Source organism: Danio rerio, chromosome 2 (genome assembly GCF_049306965.1).
Source record: "Danio rerio strain Tuebingen ecotype United States chromosome 2, GRCz12tu, whole genome shotgun sequence".
NCBI classification, from domain to species: Eukaryota; Metazoa; Chordata; class Actinopteri; order Cypriniformes; family Danionidae; genus Danio; species Danio rerio.
This window is the reverse complement of record NC_133177.1, coordinates 46,873,870-46,888,970: the sequence shown is the minus strand read 5'-3', so window position 1 is coordinate 46,888,970 and position 15,101 is coordinate 46,873,870. Positions and strand designations below refer to the sequence as shown.

At 35.6% G+C, this 15,101-nt stretch overlaps 1 protein-coding gene across 2 annotated transcripts in view; it reads left to right on the top strand.

Moving 5' to 3' along the window:
• Window positions 1–15,101, top strand: part of kif5ba (kinesin family member 5B, a) — a 35,499-nt gene that overhangs the window by 7,621 nt on the left and 12,777 nt on the right. For both annotated transcript variants that reach the window (XM_686820.10, XM_005171408.5), the window contains exons 2-14: window positions 2,476–2,563; window positions 2,645–2,718; window positions 3,604–3,708; window positions 3,829–3,877; window positions 4,278–4,333; window positions 4,429–4,516; window positions 5,678–5,802; window positions 5,880–5,984; window positions 8,354–8,499; window positions 8,677–8,825; window positions 11,172–11,380; window positions 14,121–14,189; window positions 14,269–14,475. In XM_686820.10, the coding sequence (XP_691912.6) occupies window positions 2,476–2,563; window positions 2,645–2,718; window positions 3,604–3,708; window positions 3,829–3,877; window positions 4,278–4,333; window positions 4,429–4,516; window positions 5,678–5,802; window positions 5,880–5,984; window positions 8,354–8,499; window positions 8,677–8,825; window positions 11,172–11,380; window positions 14,121–14,189; window positions 14,269–14,475 (1,470 nt within the window). The remainder of the gene's footprint in view (window positions 1–2,475; window positions 2,564–2,644; window positions 2,719–3,603; window positions 3,709–3,828; window positions 3,878–4,277; window positions 4,334–4,428; window positions 4,517–5,677; window positions 5,803–5,879; window positions 5,985–8,353; window positions 8,500–8,676; window positions 8,826–11,171; window positions 11,381–14,120; window positions 14,190–14,268; window positions 14,476–15,101) is intronic.

Genomic DNA, 15,101 nt, shown 5'->3' with positions numbered 1-15,101 from the left:
TAATCAAACTCATTCAATGGCACAGCATCCTCTTTCACATAATCTCATAAACTTGATCTAATTAGTTAGTGCTGAATTATCGCATCGTATCGTGATATGGGTGTGAATCGTATCGTGTTGCATCGCAATATGTCACAAATGTATCGCTAATATATCGGATCGTATTCTTTGTATCGAGATGCGTATCGAATCGGCATTATAGCTTAGATGCCCAACCCTAGTGGGCAGGCATGTCTACTTTAGTGTACAGAACCTGCATAGGCTGTGACTAAAGGGTAATACAGTTTTAAATAACATTCAGTTTGTGGCACAGAGTGATCGTTTGGGAGCCGCGCGGGATGTATGAACTACACTTAGCAGTCAAGTGAAACCAAAAGTGGGCACATTATTGAAATTATCATATCACACTCTAGAGTAATGATAGCGATGAGCATTTAATATGTTTTTCTTTCATAGCCAACAGTGTTGTGCATGAGAATAAATATTTAACAGTGTCAGTATAACTACTTTAGCCTATAAAATGTTAAATATAGTGGTAGAGGGAATCTGATAATGACAAATGTCTGATTTTACCAGTAGAAAAAATTTTCTGATAATGATGTCAATGACAGATTGCAAGCATATGTCTCAAACATAATAATTCAACATCAGAATTATGAATAGTTGCAATCTGATGTCTTCACTTTACCGTGCATTAATGACCAGGACAAATTTAAAGTCTGTTCAAGTCCACCATTCAAAGTCTATTCAAAATAACAGTTGGCCTACATATATTATTGTTTTACCATATGTTTGAGAAATAACAATAATAAAAGGCTACTCGTATTAATCTTTATTTTACATCTGTAGAATTGTGAGAAAATCGTGATCTTGATTTTAAGCAAAAAAATTGTGATTCTCATTTTAGCCAGAATCATGCAGCTCTACAATGACGCCATACCACTAAGATTTCCAGTTTGGTTTATACAGAAAACAGGGCAACCCCAAAGATGCTTTAATAGACCATTTCAATGTGGTGATGCCATTGGCTCTTGAACATTTCCTGCTTGTTGTCAAACTTGTTTAATAACTGTAACAAGAGACAATTCAATCATATCTCAACGTTAAAACAGCTTTCATAACGTTATTTATCAATATGTGGACCTTTTAGGATTCTTGGGAGCCATGAAAATTAAATTAAATGTAAAACGGGAAATCCGTTAGGACCATTGTTATTGTTTACATCCCTCAAAATGGTCTATATCGAGATGTGCAAACTATGGTGCCTGTGTGTGTGTGTGTGTGTGTGTGTGTGTGTGTGTGTGTGTGTGTGTGTGTGTGTGTGTGTGTGTGTGTGTGTGTGTGTGTGTGTGTGTGTGTGCGTGCACGGGCGCGCGCGTTAACTTTGTAACGATATTGTGTGTGACTCATCAATGCAACTTCACAATACTGATTAGTAAAGGTTTGTTCTTACTGTAGTATCTCACAAACGCTACGTGAGACCTTCTTCCTTTAAGTCTGTCTGTTGTCTGACGCAGCTGAGGGAGGAGGCATGTAGAAATAGTGGGCGGGAAAGACTCGTCTTAAAGGCGCAGTATGACAAAACCACCCCCTGCTGGAAATCAGTATAAAACAGCATCTTGTTAAAGGTATAATGAAAAATCTGATGGGTATTTTGATCTGAAACTTTATATACACATTCTAGAGACGCAAAAGACTTGTATTAAATCTGAAAAAAGGGGTAACCTAGGTGCCCTTTAAATGTGACGCGTTTCTGTCCGATATTACATGTTCCATGCATACTGCCAATATAAAGAAGTTATTTTTTTGAAGGGCTTGACGTGTGGCCCTTCACTTGGTTTGCAAAACTTGATGTGGCCCTTGGGTCTAGAAAGTTTTCCCACCACTGGTCTACATGTTGTGGTTTTTTAGACTGCACGCAGAGCAGCATCATAACAGAACCAACATTTTATTTTATTTTTATTTTTTTAGACTGTGAATTTATAAATGCTCACAACTTTTGTGTTGCGTTGTACTCGTCTCTCATCAGAAACTGCTTCGTACTATCATGATAATAGGTTTTCAATACTTTAGCTCATCCATTAACATGATTTTTGTGTGATATAATGAAGATGACAACTCCCATGGTATCACACTGCGTCATCAAAATACACCTTTGTTTGTTTTGAACATTCGCCTTCTAGGGGTGAAATTACTTACTGTGCCTTTAAAATCCATTCACCCTCAATGTGGTGTGGTCAGCATAAATGCATAGAGTTCCACAAAACACAATAGCTGATAAATGATACAGTAGTGATGGGTTATGATAGAAATGTATCATGCAACATTAATCATAGTATTACCTTCAAATGATACCTTTGATACAGGATTATTTGCTAATTAGCCAATTGTATTCATGCTGGTGTTATTAATCAACCATACAGATTAGAATTCAATGATTGAATGTACCATTGAACCGTGTTTTGTTTTTCTCAGGGTAAGCCGTATGTGTTTGACAGAGTTTTCCAGTCCAACACGACACAGGAGCAGGTGTACACAGCCTGCGCTCAACAGATCGTCAAAGGTAGATGCAAAAGTTCGGTTGATAGACCTCTCAGTCAAAATAAAACCTTCAATAATTTTTAAAACACGGCTGTTTCCACAGATGTACTTGCTGGATATAACGGAACCATTTTTGCCTATGGTCAGACGTCCTCAGGCAAAACACACACAATGGAGGTGGGTGAGAATTGATGTTCAATTGGCTAAAATAAAGTGAAAATCTGTGCAAAAACATTTACATATACTTGCCTACACGTAAGGTATGTTATTACGTGTTATTATATTTTTTATATTTGGATGACCTTTTAGTCTCAAGTGTAAAATTGCACCATGTTTAGAGATAATTGACAGTGAATTGCTGCTTCTAGAGTTAAATGTATTGGATTTCTGTTATAGTCCATCTGCTTTGAAGTGACCATAATCACATTTTGTATATTGAACTTTACACATTTCAGTTGTCTCAAAGTAGCTTTACACTGAAAGTCAATGTTAGTGAAAACATTTAACCGGATTGAGGCTTAAGTTTAGATGTTTAGAAAATGCTGTCATTCAAAGTTTAAGGTCATTTAGAACTCTGAAAGTACTTAATAGTTTTTCATCAACAAAGCATTAAATGTATTTAAAATGTCAATAAATATGTTGCAGAATATTTATTTTAAGTAAATTTTAATCAAATTAAGTTCAGCGGTCCCTGAAAAAAACCCACTTTCAACACTTTATTAAGCAGAACAGCCATTTTCACTTATAATAATATAATAATAAGAACAAAAAAAAACTGTTTTTAAACATCGTAATACATAACATTGCTGAATATTCAGCTTTGCATTACAGAAAATAAATATATATGGAAATAGTAAACTATTTAAGTTTGCAATAATATTTAAATGGCTTTCTAATCTGCTAAAATACACACACACACACACACACACACACACACACACACACACACACACACAAAGAAACTTTTAAACTGCAGCATTTACTAATCAAAATAAAGGCTCAAAATGTAGTTAAATAGTTAGTTTCTTTTCACTTTTCTGACTTTTCGTGGTTATTTTTTAGGGAAATCTCCATGATACAGATGGTATGGGAATTATTCCCAGAATAGTGCAAGACATCTTTAACTACATTTACTCTATGGATGAAAACCTGGAGTTTCACATTAAAGTGAGTCTGAGTCTTATTCACTCTTTCTTCCTATTCATGGATGGTTTGTTATTTCATTGTCACTTCAGACTTTAAACAATTGTGCATCTGTTATATTGAGGGTGTGTTTTACCTTGGCAGGTGTCATATTTTGAAATTTATCTGGATAAGATTCGGGATTTGTTGGATGGTGAGTGTGGTCGATGTTTTAATGCACATTCACACCAAGAACTGCAATAAAATTAAAAAATGAATGCCCACCCAAGCATGATAATGTTCGATAATGTAAATAATTAAATGCTCAAGCTCTTAAGCAGAATGTGTTCTTATTGGCTGTACATGTTATCATTCATCCGCTTTGAAAATTGTTTCTGAAAGTGATTTCATTTATTTTCTTATTCAATATTCTAACAGTATTACAACAGTTAAGTTTGCATAGCTATAGCCATCCTTTGTATGAATGGACCTTTGAAACTCACATCAGCACTTGATCTAATCATCAATAAGATGCTTTGAAGTGGATTGTCAAAAGGTTGTAGAAATATGAAGCTGCTTTTCTTATAACAGAATTTTCTCTCCTTCTCTTACAGTTTCAAAGACTAATTTATCTGTACACGAAGATAAAAACAGGGTTCCTTATGTCAAGGTGAGTTTCTCAAACCTGATGTCCCATTAAAATCTCAAAGTGATAATTGCTGCTGATCTGCAGATTATAAGACGTTTGTTGTATTTCTGGTTTAGGGTTGCACTGAACGGTTTGTTTGCAGTCCAGAAGAAGTGATGGACACTATTGACGAGGGCAAATCCAACAGACATGTAGCTGTGACAAGTACGAATACACACACCAAAGGAGAATAAATATATATAGTATATAATATAAATGTCATATCACTAAATCTCTGCAAAATAATATAGATATACAGTTGAACTCAGAATTTTTAGCTCCTTTGTTTTTTGTTTTTGTTTTTAATATTTCCCAAATTATGTTTACCAGAGCAAGGAAATTTTCACAGTATGTCCGATAATAAAAAAAATTCTTCTGGGGAAAGTCTTAGTTGTTATATTTTGGCTAGAATAAAAGCTGTTTTTAATTTTTTAAACATCATTTTAAGGTCAAAATTATTAGTCCCTTTAAGCTATATATTTTTTCAATAGTCTACAAAACAAACCATCATTAAACAATAACTTTCCTAATTACCCTAACCTGCCTAGTTAACCTAATTAACCTAGTCAAGCCTTTAAATGTCACTTTAAGCTGTATAGAAGTGTCTTGAAAAATATCTAGTTAAATATTATTCACTGTCATCATGGCAAAGATAAGAGAAATCAGTTATTAGAGATGAGTTATTAAAACTACTATGATTAGAAATGTAGAAAGAAAAATAAACAGGGGGGCTAATAATTCTGACTTCATCTGTATATTTATAAATATTTATTCATATTATAATATAATATCAACCAATTTGTGAGTTGTACAAGAATATTTTGACCAAAGCATATTTTAATAGAATGTGTTTTTAAAATATATTAGAGAACATTTTTTGCAGACCTTTTTTCAAGTAAATGTTTAAAGTTAATTTCTCCTGGAGGAATTTTGAATATTTATCGTAGACTAAATTGAAAGATCTTTTATGATCTTTGATCACTGTTGTTATCTCTCTGTTTTTTTGTTTAATGCTTGTTTATTGAGAAGCTGCTATGATTGTAAAATAATGTATGGAATATTTATTGCCAATGCTGCTGATATGACATTAAAGCATCAATAAAAATATTATAATATAACATAAATAAATATGCTTACGATTACGATTGAAATCTAGCTACATTCAATAAAAAATAAAATGTATCCATCAATAAATAGATTGTGTTAGGAAACAGTAACCTCTTCATCTTTTATGTAACCTTTTGAACGGAAGATTGAAATAGACTGTGAAATGTAGATTTAGTTGTAATGTGTGTGTGTGTGTGTGTGTGTGTGTGTGTGTCTCAGACATGAATGAACACAGCTCCAGGAGTCACAGTATCTTCCTGATCAACGTCAAGCAGGAGAACACACAGACAGAACAGAAGCTCAGTGGGAAACTCTACCTGGTCGACTTGGCAGGCAGTGAGAAGGTGTGTGTGTTGAACTTTTGTTTTGTAGTTCATTAAAACCTGAGCCTGGTGTGTTGAACTCTTGCTTTTTCTCACAGGTCAGTAAAACAGGAGCTGAAGGCGCTGTGCTGGATGAAGCCAAAAACATCAACAAGTCTCTCTCATCTCTGGGCAACGTGATATCGGCCTTAGCCGAGGGCTCGGTGAGTCACGTACACACGCACAAAAGCTTTAAATCACTTCTGTGCTCTCTTTGTTTTCTAGCATTTAGCTCCTGGAGCTGTGAGGCTGGCCTTTAAGAGCTCTGTTCAGAGAGTCACTTTAACTTCCCATTCAGTATTGCTGCTGTTAATTAGAGACCAATAATGATGCTTGAGCATAACCAAAGGTCAATGCAATATAGCATAATTAGTGCATAATTTAATATCATTTAAGATAATGTGAGATAATATGGTATAATTAGTCAATTTTCTTTTCCTGCCAGAACTATTGTGGTTGACCAAGGTGCTGATATTTAATTAACTTGCATTTAATGAATTAAACTTCACTGAAATTATTTATGACATATTTCTTATTCTAAATAATAAGAACAATGACTGTTATAGCTTTAGATATAAAACAAAGGGTCAGTTTTGATATATAGATATACTTTATATGCACCCCTCTCTCTGAATCTTTAATAAAAAATTTAATATTGTTTATCATAGTGCCTTACAATTTGTCACTGTTTTAAGTGCATACACACATCACTGTAGCCTATATAAAATGACAGAATGGACTTCATTACAGTCAAGGAGAAAACGACATATCATAGCTTTATTTTTAAAGCTGTAGTGGGTAAATTACCAGAGTACATATGTAGTTTGTTGGAGTACTGTTCCAGTACTTATAATACCAGATCAGCAGATATACTCTAACTTAAGATGCCATTTTTTTCCACACAGAGTTAGGTCTATCTGTGTTCTCTAAGTATGCTCCATATGTACGGAATGAACTTCCAGTTATACTACAAATTAAATCCTAACCATCTATTGCTCTATATAAAAGTATTTTAAAGAACAGTGCACATGTTTTAACAATTAACTATGATTTATACTATTTTTGTTTGTGTCTTAAGTTTTCTAATATTTATTTTTTGTAACTCTGTCCTATGTTGCTTGTCTTGACCAGGACTCCTTGGTAGAAGAGATATTGTATCTCAGTGGGACATTCCTGGTTAAATAATTAAATAAATACATTTTATATACATTTTTTGATCAAAACCAGTTGGTGGTGTCTTTTTTAAATAAATGCGTTTTGAGACTAGCTTAATTACAACCTGTCACTCTTTATGATTATAGTTCACAGCAGAGAGAAACATAAAGGAGAAATATTGTATGTCTTATAGAAAGAAAAAAAGACAAGTGCATTTTATTAAATATTGTTGACTGATTCAAAGGAAAATGTGATTTTATTATATATTTTTACTAGGGATGGACCGATATGGATTTTTTGGCCGATACAGATAAATCTTGAAATTTGAAGGGAGATAACCGATATAATAGCTAATAAATATAAATATTTAAACATTGTTTGTATTTGTACTGTGAACAACTGATTTTATTTTAAAAACTTCATCAAACGTGAACTGATCTTACAATAGCCTACTCAGAGTAAAAAGAAAAAAGAAAAAAATTAAAATTGTAAGGTTATATAGACGTATTCATATAAATCAGCATGCCAATAATAAATGATTTCCTTTTCTTCGCATAGTAAATTAACATGCAACTTGACTGTTGCATAAAAAAATCAGTTAAATGACAAAACTGTATTTAACAAACATGGCAAATAAATACATTTTAAATAAAATGAAAAGGAAAGCACTAAGAACTGAACCAAGCTCATATGTTCTAAAATTAAAGTGTGACTGTAATGTACTTTTAAGTCATTTGACACTTTTATTACCGCACTCCTGCAAGATTCTCTCATGCTTGCAATTTATCGGTTTAAAAATAGCAGCCTAATTTTGATATAGGACCAAAAATGATAACATTAAAAATGGCAGATATCCATATGGCCACTGATGTATTGTGCATCTCTAATTTTTACATTTCGGGTGTATCTGTAAAATTCATTTTGGTGCACCACTGTATGCTATGTAATAAAAAAGTATGTAATCTTTTAAGAGCTTAGGTTTAATACTTTAACAACTACAAACCATCATTTAAATGAAGAGTTTAAAAATGACTTTGTGAAGGGGGAACTATGACAAGAAACATACTGTTGCTCACATGATAGTAGGCGATCTGTATTGTGGTGTCAAACGCACAACAGTCCTTGTGTTCTTCTCATAGGGAGGACAGTTTAAAGCTGTAAAACTCAGGACCAGCTGAGCGAGTTATTGCAAAGCCCTATTTTGCTACGAGCGGTTTTAGTGAAGCCAAAATATTAAACCCAGGAACAATGTATTTAAACCACATCAATACAACAGTATTTTTGCTATTTTTACTAAATGCAGTTACACACTTGTATCAATTTTATTTATGTCTGCTGATCTAATGCTATTCTATACGCCTCTTTGTTTCTCTCTTAGACCTATGTCCCATACAGAGACAGTAAAATGACAAGAATCTTGCAGGATTCTCTTGGTGGAAACTGCAGGACCACCATCGTCATCTGCTGCTCTCCTTCCGCATTCAATGAAGCTGAGACTAAATCTACTCTTATGTTCGGCCAGAGGTGAGCAGATGCATTCATACCTGAGCAACTTTCTCTTTTTGCCTTGCAAAATAAACCTGTCATGGCTGTCGCTTGCTCGGTTTGCATTTATGCTCGAAGCTCTATGTATTTATGCAAATCAAACTAGATAAATGTGAGGAGAAATACTGTGTGACACTCTTGTTTGTCTGTTTTCAGAGCTAAGACTATCAAGAATACTGTGTGTGTCAATGTGGAGCTGACAGCAGAGCAGTGGAAGAAGAAATACGAGAAAGAGAGAGAACGAAACAAGAGCCTCCGAAACACCATCACATGGTTGGAGAACGAACTTAACCGGTGGAGAAATGGTCAGAGAAATGGCCTGTTGTTTTAACAATATTGTCAAGTGTCCATTTTTATTTCTATATATATATTTATATTAGGGCTGCAGGATATTGGAGAAATCTGATTGATGTGGAATATTTTATTTTTCTGCGATTTAAGTATTGATATGAATACCGTTTCACAAGACAGTTTGCCAGTTTTTGCAAGTAAAAATTTGGCTTTGTTTTCACCATCAGAAGTAGTAAGTCACATTTAAGAGATTTACCTTAAAACAAGCTAAATTGCCTGCCAGTGGGGTAAGTGGCCTAATCTGATTTTCACTTTGATATGTAAATATTTGGACTAGAAACAAGACAAAACTTTGAAGTACAATTTTGGCATAAATTATATGAATTCCGTTCAAATATAGTGATTAAATACAATTCTGTAGCTTTTAGTCAACTATAATTCAGACTCAACATTGCATATCTTTGCGATGTGTCTATTGCGGATGCGCTCATAGCTAAATCTATGCTAAAACGATATATTGTGCTGCCCTTATAGATAAATCTCAATGAAATGTCAGAATAGGACAATATTTGGCCATGATGCAACAATTTGAGAATCTGAGACTTAATCTGAATACTGAGAGAAAATCATCTTTTCATTTTGTCCAGATGATGTGCTTGGCAAAGCATAATTATAAATGTAGTTTTTATTTATTTACAATCTAAAATTCACAAAATATCTGAATAGAACGTGATACTGGGAAAGTTTCTGCCAGGGTACTGGGGAGGAGGATCCAGCCAATGATTAAACCTAGGATCCAGGAGGAACAATGCGATTTTTGTCAGGGCCGTGGCACACTGGACCAGCTCTATACCCTCACCTGGGTGCTCGAGGGTTCATGGGAATATGCCCAACCCGTCCACATGTGTTTTGTGGACTCCGAGAAGGCATTTGATCGTGTCCCTCGTGGCACTCTGTTGAGGGTGCTGTGGGAGTATGGTGTCAGAGGCGCTTTGTTAAGGGCTGTCTCCCTTTTGGTTTGCATTGCCGGCAATAAGTCAGACTTGTTTCCAGTGCATGTTGGGCTTTGGCAGGGCTGCCCTTAATCACCAGTTCTGTTCATAATTTTATGGACAGAATTTCAAAGCGCAGCCTTGGGCTGGAGGGGGTCTTGTTCGGGGACCAAAGGATTTCATATTTGTTATTTGCAGACGATGTTGTTCTGTTGGCTTCATCGAACATGGACCTTCGACATGCACTGGGGTGGTTTGCTGCCTAGTGTGATGCGGCTGGGATGACAATCAGCACCTCCAAGTCCTAGGCCATGGTGCTCCACTGGAAAAAGGGGGTTTGCCACCTTCAGGTTGGAGGAAAGTCCTTACCCCAGGTGGAGGAGTTCAAGTATCTTGGGGTTTTGTTCACGAGTGAGGGAAAGATGGAGCGTAAGATTGACGAGCGGATTGGTGGGGCGGCAGCAGTAATGTGGTCGATGTACTGGCTCGTTGTGGTAAAGGAGCTGAGCCGAAAGGCAAAGCTTTCAATTTTACCAGTCAATTTACGTTCAAACTCTCACCTATGGTCATGAGCTTTGGGTCATGACCGAAATTACAAGATCTCAGATAAAAGCAGCCAAAATGAGTGTCCTTCGCAGGGTGGCAGGGCGGTAGACAGGGTGAGGAGCTTTGTAACCCGGGAGGAGCTCGGAGTAGAGCCGCTGCTCCTCCACATCTAGAGAAGTCAGCGGGGGTGGCTCGGGCATCTGTTATGGATGCCTCCAGGACGCCTACCCAGGGAGGTTGTTCCAGGCATGTCCCACCGGGAGGAGGCCTCGGGGAAGACCCAAGACACGCTGGAGGGACTATGTCTCTTTGCTGGCCTGGGAACGCCCCGTAATCCCCCTGGAGGAGCGTCTGGGGAGAGGGAAGTCTAGGGTTCTCTTCTAAGACTGCTGCCCCCGCTACCCGGCCCCGTATAAGCAGATCAAAATTACAACATAATATTTCCTAAATATTCTAATAAATGTGGCAGAAAAAAATAATGCATCATTTTGTATTACTAAAAATATGCTGCATAAGATTGGTTTGACTTTGACTTTCTTTTATGTCCACAAGTAGAAATGTATCTTTAGTTTCACTACATAATTACATCAGCATTCACATCACATCCATCACATACCAAGCATCTCTTAAATTACAATAAATAAAATGGTGTTGTAGTGGTAATGTAGTGACATTTGAAAAGTCTAAAACTCTTTATTAAATGTTTGCATATTTTAATCTTATTTGTTTATTGTACATAATTAATGTTCTTCAAACATTTCATCATATTTTGGATAGGTGCATGTCTGCATTTCCTCAACATTTTCTCTCTGTGCTCTGCAGGTGAAACGGTACCAGCAGAAGAGCAGTACGATAAGGAAAAGGTTAATGCAGAAGTGTTGGCACTGGATAACACCATTAATAATGATAAGTTTGCCTCCACACCAAGTATGCCGCCCATGCCAGGAATGCTTGGGACACGACTGACTGGTGTCGAGAAGGATAAATGTGAAGTTGAACTCGGCAAACTTTACAAACAACTCGATGACAAGGTACACACACTCATACACTTAGTAATGAAAATGATTTGTATCCCGGTTATTGTGGTATTATTGGACCACAATTATAATTTTTATGAATAGTTAGAATTTCCATTGTAGTTCAACTTTTGTGTATATTTAAACCCCCTAATTTTTCATGATTTTTTTGTGATTAAAATGACTGATTTTGTGGTGGTAATTCCCAGAAATTTGCGGACAATTTTAAGGTTATAAATATATTACAAATGATATATACTACTTATTGTATTAGGTAGTCTACTATGTTATGCTTGGAAACGGACACAATGACACAAATCATAAAAATAAAGCTTTATTTTGGTCTCTTGTCAATACAAAATTTAAAACAGATCTGAAACGGTAAGGATTAGGCCAAAGGAAGATTTTATAACACTTATTTTTATCCACGATCCTACTTTCTCTCAGATTTCACTCTCCGGAGCATCTAACATCAGGTGCCTCACTTAGGACATGCGCTAGGGGTAATAGACCTAAAACACGGATTGCCATAAAACTTGTTGCCGGAAAGCGTTTTCTCTCATTAACTGCAGGGAAAGAGTAAAGCAAAATATATCATCAATTTCACAAATATCATACCAGCCATACATGTAAAGCAAAAATAATGCATTTCAAATTCGGTCACGTCCAGCAGCTGCTTGCTTTTCTGTCTGCTCCATTGCATTGATCTGTAATGTGTTTTAGCTCTTACTGTTTTGCAGGCTGAAGCGCGTCAAACACACAATTTGCACCACAGTACGTCTAATCGCAATTTTGCATTGCCTTCACATGTAAATCACTCACGCTTCGTCCGCATCTGCTTACTGCTCAGGCTGCAAAACAATCCCCCCCTTTCATGAATGTTTGGATTGTGAGGGCGCAGGTGAGACATTTTTTGAGAGACTCAAATTTGTCACGTGCGCTGCGTATGCAACTTCTAAGACATGTAAAGCAATTCATTGCAAGCTGAAATAATTTGATCATATGGTTTGGAATTTGATGTTTTTTTAGATTATTTACATTTTTTTGCGACTATTGTGCGTTTACTTTTGCACGATCGCAAAAATTTGCGCCTATTTTTGCATTTGATTCAGCGAACACGAAACTGCAAAAAAACTATAGGGTCTGGCTATTATTACTTTTTAGTATTTTTGTTTAGTTTTTTTTTTGTGAAAATAATTTTTTTTGTTCCTTCCTTTTTTTTGGCAACCAGATAAAATTAAAATAAGGTTTAATGTATGTATTATTGTATTAGTTAAAAATGGTATTAGTTCAAGAAACAAAAGTAATAAAACAATTTTTTGTTTTATTTACCTATAATAATAATTAACTATAATATGATCATTTCCTCAAAAGCACAATTGTTAAAAATAACAGATTTTAGGCATGCCACGAAATGAAAATTCGAAAACCAAAAAAGAGGCAACTAAGGCCAAAGATCGGATCACCGAAATAAATAATGCCAATTATTAGTAACATTGTATTTATGTCTTTGACTGTACTAACCTTACTTAAATCAAGGGATTGCATACATTTATATGAACCTTTCAAAGAATAAATCAAATACAAATTATGAAATGTTTATATAGCACTATGCAAAAAAGGATTACCACTTCTGGTGATGTGGACTTATTACTGGAAATTATAATATTAATTATAGCAATATTACTTTACCCAATAAATGCATTGATAATATCAACTGACTTCTATATAATCAAATGATCTTAAATGATTAAAACATGTTACAAATATATGTTTGAGAACTAAAAAAAACTATTTTAAGACAATTTTAGTATCTGTTTTTCTTAAGTTGCACACTATGATCATGTATAAATCGTCACCTTGGAATTATAAGGTTCTAAATGATTTTGAGATATTGAGCTTTAATGTTTTTGCATCCCATAGCAAACAGTATGTGTGTAACATTTGCTTTTATAAAAAAAGTCTTAAGATGTAAACAACTTATAAAAAAACATCCCATCATGTAAATAAGTTGTCATTGAATATGAATATGTCAATATCTTAATTTTGACAAAAAAGAATGATAGAAACGTATCATTCTTAGGTGACAAAATATTATAACTATAGTGTATAAATACTGTTTTAACTACAGGCCTACATCTTGCTGTCAATCAAATAGATAAGACAGACAGACAAACAGACTGGTATCTAGATAGAATAGACAGATACAGATTTTTCTGTGCAACTGCTGTTGTTCAGGCAGACACACCGGCAAATGCCTGCAAGCTGATTCTGCTCTCCATACACGCTGTTCAGGCACCACTGCTGCTCTGCTTGCGCGTGAAGTGTGAAAGAAGTCTTCCTGCATGTTCTCTGCATCCATCATGGTCTGGATCATTTTGTGTGCCTACTGCTTTATTTACGAATTCAAGTAATGATCGTTATATCACGGATTAAGTAAAGTCACGATGAAGTGCAGCAAATACGAATAGACACACCGCAGGCAAGCTTGTGCAAGTCGCAGTTTCTGCGACACTGTTTCGGTGATAACTCTTCTGGCCGAAAAATTTCGGCTGCCAAATATTTGTGCATCCCTAATCGATTTCTTTCTCTTATTTGTGGTTGTTGCGATCCTGGATCTTAAAAACCATTAATGGTTAATTTACTGTACTTATTTATGTAAAACAATGGTGCATTTTCATGAAGGTAATAGTCCACTATAACATTCAACTGTGGATCGAGGTAGAAAACAAACTCTGGTTGCTTTTCTCTCCAGGATGAAGAGATTAATCAGCAGTCTCAGCTGGTGGAGAAGCTCAAGCAGCAGATGCTGGATCAGGAGGAGGTTTGTGAATCACTTGAATCTTCTATAAATGAGGATGTAAACTCTGTACGTTTAGCTTGATTGTGGGGTTTGTTTCCAGCTGCTGGCCTCTTCACGTCGAGATCACGATAACCTGCAGGCAGAGCTCACTCGTTTGCAGCTGGAGAACGAAGCGTCCAAAGAGGAGGTGAAGGAGGTGCTGCAGGCCCTGGAGGAGCTCGCTGTCAACTACGACCAGAAGAGTCAGGAGGTGGAGGACAAAACCAAGGAGTTTGAAGCGCTCAGTGAGGAGCTCAGTCAGAAATCTGTAAGCGTGTTAAAAGCTGTATGTGTTTTACAGGGTTCCCATGGGTCAGAGATTGTTATTGAATTTTAAAAGGTTTAAGGTCTAAGTCCTGGAATATCAGGGATTTGTGTTAGTTGCTTTGTAGTTTTAGCTTCCATACTAAATATGTTGTAATACTTTTTTATTGTTTCATGTTTGTTGTTATTGTTAAACTATATTTCAGCTTCATTTTATTATTTTCAAGCTCATTAACTTTCAGCCATTTAAGTCAAGTGCAGTTATCATCCTGTATCTGTAAACTATGCCAAACATGTCAGGATAATATACGTTTTAGGAACTTTCGCTTTAAAATGACCACTTCTAAAGGTGGTGTTAGGAAGTAGATGGCAGAAATGTAAAGCTAACATCAAGCTGTCAAACTTTGAGATGGAGCACTTTGCAGCCACGTGAACAGCAGGTACTTCAATTTTTTTTTTTCAGAATCTGCGGTGAATTATTGTTTTTATAGTGGTTATTAAAGTCATGCAAATTGTATTCAGGCTCAAGCCATTTTGACATTGTTTCGGTTTTAACATTATTTTATTATTATATCCTTCATATACAGCTGAAGCCCTCCTGAATTATTATCCCAACCCCCACTACCCATG